General features: G+C 36.1%; 1 protein-coding gene across 1 annotated transcript in view; it reads right to left on the bottom strand.

Annotated features, from left to right (window-relative positions):
- LOC107724626 (runt-related transcription factor 3-like) overlaps window positions 1-9,950 on the bottom strand; it is a 67,284-nt gene that overhangs the window by 9,949 nt on the left and 47,385 nt on the right. The window contains exon 6 of the mRNA XM_016533623.1: window positions 5,672-5,830. Coding sequence (XP_016389109.1) covers window positions 5,672-5,830 — 159 coding nt within the window. The remainder of the gene's footprint in view (window positions 1-5,671; window positions 5,831-9,950) is intronic.

The raw sequence follows: 9,950 nt of genomic DNA, 5'->3' as shown, positions 1-9,950 counted from the left end.
TAGAAATATATCAAACAAATATATATATATATATATATATATATATATATATATATTAATATTTATGTATTAGCTCTTTAAAGTTGCTGTAAATGAACACAAATATTATTAATAAAATTAATAAAAAAATTCATTTATATGTAGCAAGAGATAACAAACAGAAATTTACCTAAATAAAATATGCATTAATGCAATAAATAATAAAGCACTGTGCAATAAAGTTAAAAGAAATTTCTCAATATTATATATCTCTGAAACGCTGTTACATGCAGCAATACAACAGATTTTTAATTGTAAACATTGTAAACCTTTTTGAATGATAAAACGAACTGTTGAATCAGTTCACTGAATGAAACGAACAGCTGATTCAGATTATTAAACTGATTCATGGACGTAGTCTGAACAATGCCATTTTTGTTAATGAAGTGTAAACCAGAGATGCTGTTGTTTAATTTTAATTTCATTTTGGCAGCAAAATCATCATGCATATACAGTGATTATTAGATATGCCACCCAGCCCTGTGTGTGTGTGTTTGTAGGATTGCGACACAATGAATTTGTCCACACATATGTTCAATGCTAGTGTTTTCATCAAAGGTGCCGAGAAAAACAAATATGAAATCTTATGCTGGTGTCACATTACACACACACACACACACACACACACACACACACACTCACACGTTAGAACTCCATCTGTCAAAAGTGTGTGTGTGTGTGAGTAGATAACTAAAATCTTTCTGTTTTGCTGATCAGCCAAGAAAAGTATCAGTGTGTCACGAGGAATGATATTTTGGGTGTCTGTTAAAGGTGTGTGTGATTATCACATATCTTATCTCGAGCGTGTGACGCCTGTATGTGTGTATGATCCGAACGCTTTAAAACACTCTGTCAGCATTAAAACGCAGCTGTCTCTCTCACACACACACACACACACACACACACACACACTGCATGAGTCTAAAATAAGATACTTTGGGAATTATAGAGTATGTTTGTGTGTGTGTGTGCGCGTCAGTGCACTGAACTGCCAATTTGACATGCAAATAAATCCTGTTTGCTCTCAGACCGAGATGAGATAGTTGTTACAAGCTAATCGTTGCGACAAACACACATACACATATGAGATATGAGACATATGCGAGTAGATTTTTACATTTTCTGAGAAAAATGTGAGCGGTGCTTGTCCATGCAAAACGTAGTGTGTGTTTTCTAGGGTGGTTCACTACTAGTCCAAGACAAAAGCAAGTCTATGGGATTTTTCTTTTTAAATTTGAAATATCATTCATGTCTGTAATGCCAAAGTTTAATAGTTGAGGTAAGGGGCCTGAATAAATCCCTATAACCGTAAGCACGAGCAGTAGTAACAGTGATGCTTGTCTTAGCAAACACCACTAATAACACACTGTTCTCAGTCTCTCACTGGTTTTCGCCGCACAATGATAAATTCTTCAGTATAAATGCTCTTATTCAGGCCACAGCTGGTGCTTCTGCTGAAAATAAACATCTCACTCAAATATTTTGATTGGCTGATACACAAAGTCAATAACAGACAGATTTCTACCACTATTAAAGCAGCATGTCACAGAAACAGTCTGTGAGCAGGACAATATGTGAGATTTGCGCATCTCTGAGTGGACTAATGTTGGGCTGAAGCTAACTAAAAGTAGCAATGTTGAACAACAACTTTGGGGGGAAGTCGTGGCCTAATGGTTAGAGAGTCGGACTCGTAACCCAAAGGTTGTGGGTTCGAGTCTCGTACCGGCAGGGATTGTAGGTGGGGGGGAGTGAATGTACAGCGCTCTCTCCCACCTTCAATACCACGACTGAGGTGCCCTTGAGCAAGGCATCGAACCCCCAACTGCTCCCCGGGCGCCGCAGCATAAAATGGCTGCCCACTGCTCCAGGTGTGTGTTCACGGTGTGTGTGTGTTCACTGCTGTGTGTGTGCACTTTGGATGGGATAAATGCAGAGCACTAATTCTGAGTACGGGACCTGAACGATTAAATTAGCTTGTTCTAGTGAATCAGTTCATTTCTGTCAAATGATTGATTAACTGATCAAATAAATGATTTTCTGGTTCACTGGAATACCCTGTTGTGATGTATTTACATAGATGGTGTTGTTCATATTGGTGTTTAGCACTCAGTTACCTAAATTATGATTCATTCTGATGTCATTAGTTAATTATGTCATACTAATTGACACATATATATTATTTTAAGTATATATAATGTAAATATATAGCAATAATAAAAAAAAAAAATCAAATATACTCAAAAAGATATTGCTCATTGAAATAGTATGATTGTGGACAGAAGAGAATAGAGAGTAAGAGAGAGAGAAGCTGTGTAACGCTGAGTGGAAATGCAGGCTTTCCTCAGAACCAGCAAAAACAAACACAGCCACCATGAAGTCTGGTTTTCCTGTCAGATCTTCCGCCACACCTCCTTAAAACACTCAAACACTCTCTGAAGTCCACACACATGTGTAGTCTCAGATTGAAACCTGTTCACTGACTGAAAAAACCATTCAGACCATTTTTGTGACACTATTTTCATGACAATTAAGCACATTTACCTCCATTCTCATTATTGTAATGTCATATACTTTACAATTCACAAATGTGTTATATTTAGACATAAAAATATAAATAATATTTTTTATATTAATAAAATAACATGATTATTTAATTAATATAAATTAATCTAGAAATTAATTAATATATTTTACAATAAGAACAAATATTAAACAAAACATTTAATTAATATAATTTATATAAAACAATATTTTATATTAATATAATAACGTGATTATTTAAACATATTTAAATAATAATGCATAAAACATTTTTTAAGTAGTACATGTCGTTTTAGGCAGAGAATTCCATAAAATCTGCAACAACGCAAAAAAATTTGCCATAAAGTAGACTTCCTTGTCTTTATGCAAAATAATTAATCTTTTGCACAGACATATCTGATGTGCATGTCTGTTCTGCAGTATGTGGGATATGCATGAGCGCATGAATAAACACCACACAGCTCTGCCCGCACCTCTATGCGCTCTGTGTGCTTTTAGATTCTTCATTAAACTCCCTCTGTGTTTTTGTTTCATTTATTCCTCATTCGTTTTATTCCTGTCTGAAGCGTGTCGCTGCAAGTCAACTAAAGCCAACTTTAATTTGCCTCCCTGCTCCACCAGCATGACAATAGGTGTGTGTACGTACTGTGTGCTTTGACAAATCTGTTTAAGTATGAACCATGTCGGTGTTTGTGCTGTGAATTTTGTAACTTAATATCTGTTTACAGTCATCAACAATCTGCAAACCTCAAGACTCCAGGATGATGCAATCAACACCACACACACACACACACACACACACACACACAGAGTTTGCATCATTCAGGTGGAATGAGAGACCATCTAATTACCCTGTGATGAGTGTGATAAATCTGATTAAACATGTCTATATCTTACACATGTCTGTCTGCAAACCTCATACCACACAGAGCTGTCTGACTGAATGTGTGTGTGTGTGTTTTAAGACTTAGGCATAAAGGTGAAGTTGGGCCGACGCAAGAGACAGACACCCAGAGAGACAGTGCCCTGAGGTGAGAGATAACTATGCTAATATCAGACATAACAGTGAGGTTTTGATGTATCACACACTCACACAGGCCTACAGCAGTCACAGACACGCAGTCTCCCGACAGCTAAAGCTCTGTTAATGTGTTATGTCTGCTTCAGATGTGTGTGTGTCGGCAGTCTTGGTCTCTGACAGCACCATGAAGACATAATTCCTCTCCTAATCCACCTGCAGATACGGATACTAGATGTGCTTTACCAGCTCAAGCGCACTCCTGACGCGGTAAGAGTAAATCTCCCATTCTTCTCGCTCTGAGCTCTGCATGAGTCACGGCTTTGGTTTTGCAGGAATGCTTGTGTAAGCGTCCACCCTTCAGAAATCAGGTCAATCTGATGGAGGAATTTACCAAAAACCCCAAACAAAAACACTAGCGAAACATTCAGTGCCTCTAATTCACTGGCTCATTGTGGATAAACTGCTCATCAATAATGAACGTTACGAAAGTAACCACATTTTTACGGGTTCCGGTTGACCATTACATCATGTCCTAACCAGACACAAGTTATATTTTGTAAGGCCTTGCAAAACAACAAAATTATATATCTGTTGTTTATATGTATAAAAATGTTTACTTTTATTCAGCAAGGATGCGTTCAATTGATTAAAAGTATAAGTAAAGGCACGTTAAAAAATATGTAAAAAGATTTGATTAAACAAATGCTGTTGTTTTGAACTTTATCTATTCATCCAAAAATGTTGAAAGAATATTATCACATTTTACACAAAAATATTAACCGCATCAAATCATATCATTGAGCACTAAACCAGCATATTAGAATGATTTCTGAAGGATCATGTGACACTGAAGACTGTAATGGCTGCTGAAAAATCAGCTTTGTCATCACAGAAATAAATTACATTTTAAAGTATATTAAAACCAAAAATAGCAATTTTAACTTGGAATAATATTTTACAATTTTACTGTTTTTACTGATCAAATAAATGCAGCCTTGGTGAGCAAAGACTTCTTTCAAAAACATTAAAAAACAATTTTTTCGTATATATATATATATATATATATAATGGGTGGAGCTACCTAACATGACCTGACAGAAATAGAAACTAAGTGACTGACAAAATGAATGCTGTACACAGCATCTAGTTTTAACATGCTATCAGAACTAACGAACTTACAGAAGTAAGGAATAAATTCATAGGATTAGGTTCGACTATGGATTTGCGAATGGTCAAAAGACTGAAAAAAAGATGAAAGATGTGCAGCGGGACGTGATTTGACCCTCGGGTGCATTTGGTCTTTCTCGCTTTTTGATTGATCGCAGAGAGATATGAGTCACGACTGCTTAGATAATCGTAAACACATGCCAACTCTGTTTGAGGTTTACGAAAGATGAGTGATTCTGCCTACACGACAGATGCAGTGAGCAAACAAGAACAAATAAAAACGGCGAAATTGTTTAACGAAATGACTAAATAAAAGCCAATGAAAACATATCAGACGTTTGATATACAAGATTTCACTGTGTATCCAGCTCGGAATAAATTCGTAGGTTTATGACCCGAATGATCGAAGGAACTAAATCAAACTCATTTGAGGCTCTTGATCTTAGATGAGCGTTTGATTGAAATGTGAGTCACATGACTGTAAACACACACCGGTCTGAGTTCTTTTGAAATGTGAGTGATTCAGTCCACGCTGCAGAAACGGTGAGCAAACAGAAATGAATAAAAGAAGCACATTTCGGCATTACGGGTGGGGTGTGAAATCTACCTGGGTGTGTATGTCTATTTGAAAATAGAAACATAGACTGCGAGCGAAGTGCATACGTGCCTTTGAGAGTGTGAGCGTTTTGCTGGTTTGCTAGCAGACATCATGCTCAAACGTCTTTACTTGCATCTGAAAACGTATCCTCAGCCACTATCACACACAGTGACGTGGGAGCCGAGATCGAGAGGGGTTGCTAGATTCCAGACGTCGAGGTGCGAGTTGTTGTGACGAGTCTGAACGTCTGAATCAAGCAAACACACACACTGGATCTGTAGGGCATCCAGGGACAAAACACGCACCTGGTATCGGTGTGGTGCTGCAGGGGTTGTAATGGGTCTGGTGGGAGCGGGTGGTCCCGTTGCCAGGGTTCATCCTCAGACCGGCCCTCTGGAAACGCTCGATGTCACTCAGGCGATCGGAGAACTGCTTATGAGGGTCGTCCGGCTTCATGCGGTGACCTGCACAGAGATGGAGAGAAATGCAGTGGGTTTTTAGTAATGCAATATCCCAATAAAAGTTAACCATAACAAATCAGAATGATGGTGGCACAATGAACCAGAACATCTAATTTTTTGCTCGTTTTTTTCATGAACGTTTATAGTAAATCAAGCCTGTGTCAGTTGAAAGATGAAATTTGAAACTTTAATGACTAATACAGGAAAAACAAACAAACATGTAACATAACATTGTCCGGTCATTTTGTTTATGCACATGCACTTTCTGGTTATTTATTACTGAGGTGATTTCTGTGAGTGGAGTTTCTCCATGTAAACATCCCCTTTCTGTTATCATGCACATATTTTGTGGAAGTTTTAAAGGCATTACTGAAGTTAAAAGATTGTATATCAGGCAAAGGCTGTAAGGAAATTCATAACGACACGTACACTACCATTTAAAAGTTTGGGGTTGGTAAGATTTTTATTTGATTAAAAATACAGTAAAAACAGCAAAATTGTGAAATATTATTACAATTTCAAATAACATGTTGTTAAAAAAATTACATAAAAAATGTTGAAAAGTGTTGTGCTGCTTAATATTTTTTGTTGAAACTGGGATACTTTTTTTGATGAATAGAAAGTTCAAATGAACTGCATTTATTTGAAATCAAAATTGTATGTAATATTATAAATGTCTTTATTGTCACTTTTGATCAGTTTAATGCATCCTTACTGAATAAAAGTATTAATAAAAAATAAAAATAAAATAAATAAAAATCATTCTGACACCAAACTTTTGAACAGTGGGGTACAATGTCTTTTTAAAAATGTATTTGCTTTTTTAAAATAAAAAATAAAAACAGTAGGATAAGTTGAAATTATTTTCCGTAGTAACTGACATTGTGCTACAAATGCAGTAAATAGAGTGCAAACAATTTCATATATGTAGCATTCAGAAACAAAATAGATTAATTTGCATAATATTAATTTTAAAGAACACACCCCTTCTCTTTGTAAAAAAGGAAAAAAGTGAAATAAATAAAATGTATTTAAAAAATAATTTCACATTTAAAAATATATATATATTTTTTAAAATAAATAAATAAATAATTTCCATATAACAATTAAAAATAAACTCACTAAAATGCAAAGGCAGCAGCTTTCTAAGACAGCTTCCTAACTGACTTATGGAACCTGTTTTGAAACACTTTGCAATGACAACAATTCACACAGGAGCAAACACACTAAAATGATCCTAATAAAGTTTGACATCAGTGTTTCACAAAGCTAACAACATCCTGTTCTAATAAGCATAGAAATACACAAATATTGAGTAAAAAGGGTCTGGAAAAGAGCTTATGGCTTTCAGACAGAGCTGTGTACTCAGTCGTGACTCATCCACAGAGGAAATCACCAAGAAAAACCTTGCTGTGAGTGTGTGTGTGTGTGTGTGTTTATTACAGACAGTAAACACAGACACACACACACACACACACACACACACACACACACACCATCATCATCATTATCATATGTGTAGTCTGGTCAGCTCTAATGGATGAGTTTAATGTGACTATCGGTGGCGTGTGTGAGGAACATGTGAACATTTTGTGGTTTTTAATGTGGAGTAATGGCTGTATTTGAATATTTTATTCAGATATAGAGGGATAACAGACGCTGTGATATGGATTTTGTGTGTTCTTGCCCTCTCTTTCACCCAAGGGCAATACATCACTCCACATTTCTGTACCCCCGGGGTAATATTTCTGTCAGTTTATCGTTCCCTCCATTTGTTGCTGCTGTCTCCCTCTCTGATTTGATTTAAATGGTAACTAGCCTTTTTTCTGTACTTTTTTGGTTTGTGTATGAATTTTTAGTTGTTTCTCCTAGACTGAAATGAGACTAAATGAACTGTAAAATTATTTTTCTATTTCAAAATAACATAACATTTAATTTGATAGGCAATTTCTTGTGAAAAATGAAATCCTTTATATTTTTCTTCAGTGTGAAAAGCAAATAGAGACTTTTATTCTCCAAATGTTTCTTGTAAAAAGGACTGCAGAAATCTCATAAGTGCAATCAAACATCAATTAAATTTCTCATCAAACGATCTGAGCTGCTATCCACATTCATTTTCTAGATCTTCTCTTTCTGTAGGTCTCGTTTGTGTCAATACATTTCAGTAGAAAATCTGAAACAAAGTTGATGCTTAAATGCAAAACAACTGAGATCTCTCTATTGCAGCTTCTGAGGTATATATGACATTTATATGACATTTTCAGCCTCAGGCACTAACTTTTACTAAGTGTTTCATGTTAAAGCTGTAATCTTACTGTGAGTCACTATAGTATGGCATACTGTATATTTTCTGAATGCAGTTTGAAAAGTTTTATGCTTAAACTCTTTCTGTTCAAGCGCTAGCGTGGGCAGTTTCTCTCCTGGATGCCTGTGGGGTCAAACCCTACATCTGCCCTGTCTACATTCACCCTGTCTGAATTATTATGGATGAATGAATATTTCATAGGTAAGGGGCACTTAGACAGGAATGTTGACTTTTTGTGAGAATGATATCATAACCACAGAACACACAGACACACTAATTAATAATAAGTGGACCCCTCTCATACACACACATACACACATGTCATGGGGAAATGGTCTGGGATGAACTCAACACAACTGCAACAGATACATTTTATGATATACACAATATGCATATACACCACTCTTATAATCTCTTATAATACAGCCCTAAATGCTATGAAAATCTCATCTTCATTTATTATATATATATTTTTAGCATGGGTTAGGGTATGTGTTATTTTTCATGTGATAGGTGAAATTAGATTAATAATTACTGAAATGGTAATTTGGCAAAAGTAGTGTGTGTGTGTGTGTGTGTGTGTGTGTGAATCAGATCATTCATATCATGAAAACAGATCATTTATCTGTCAGGGTCAATGATTCATAAAGACAGTCACTTGAATTGGTGCCTGATTTAATCAATGTTTTGGTATGAACTGGTTGAGAAACTGATTCAATGAACACTCATAAAGAAAGTTACTTGATCCGTTTCTGAATGAATCATCTCATTGAATGATTCAATGACTCACTCGCCACCTGTCCTAACAATGAAACTTGTAGAAAAAATGATAGAATCTACATTAATGATGGAAAGATCAGATTAATTTGAGATTTTCAGAATAATTCAAGATCATTTTACCAACTCTCGTTCTGCCTTGTGCAGCAAAATGAACAAATCTTAATTCAAGTCATTTAGTTTGAACGGAGTGAAATGTTATATTTTCAAAAGCCAAATTCCCCATACAAGTTCAAAAACAATCTTTCATCATATTCCAAATTAGGAAATCATAAAAATGCAGCTAATGATAAATTCTAAGAAACATAAATGACTAGTTCACCTCTCATTTCTTTCTTTCATCATGTGACAGATGCAATGAACTAATCTACACCACAAATGTGCAGACTGACATGCAAACAGACAATTACTATTTTTTGCCAGTAAAAAGAACAACTACAAACAATAAAACTCGTTTTTGCACCCTTTAATATTAACGTCTTCCTCAACTTGACCCATTTGGAACACGTCCTGCTCTGTTTAGCATTACTTACAGTTTCACTGGCACTCTTAAATAGTGTAAAACTATCCTGCTCAATAAATAATGTGATATAAACAGCACAGCTATCGTCATCGTTCATTCGAGTCCGTACTTTCTGTGAGTGGAGTGTGTACACAGAGGCCCTCTCAGCACACTTTCAGCTCTCATACTTACACTGATCAACTGATACGCCCAGCTTCCTTCCTTTCCTCCCTCTCTTCATTCTCTCTCTCTCCAACGATGAAAAGAAAGAAACATATGTTCCCTTTTGGACTGACAGAACACAGGCTCTTTTTGCGCTGACGGAGTGTGTGTGCATTTGGGCAGGGCTGGAACTCGACATTTGCTGTGGAGGGCCAGACGTGTCACGGCGGGCACACTGTAAATATTTGTACGGGTGTCTATAAATGGGGCTGATAGGCACTTGATAACATTGTGAAATCGATCTGTACAGACTGAGTGTAAAGCGTACTTTAGCTTGACCAAGTGCAGAAGGTTTAGAGATGTGAAAAATAAGCGGG

The sequence above is a fragment of the Sinocyclocheilus rhinocerous genome, unplaced genomic scaffold, assembly GCF_001515625.1.
Source record: "Sinocyclocheilus rhinocerous isolate Xijiao unplaced genomic scaffold, SAMN03320098_v1.1 scaffold304, whole genome shotgun sequence".
Classification (NCBI taxonomy): domain Eukaryota; kingdom Metazoa; phylum Chordata; class Actinopteri; order Cypriniformes; family Cyprinidae; genus Sinocyclocheilus; species Sinocyclocheilus rhinocerous.
The sequence above is the reverse complement of the archived record's forward strand: the minus strand, read 5'-3'. Positions and strand labels throughout refer to the sequence as shown.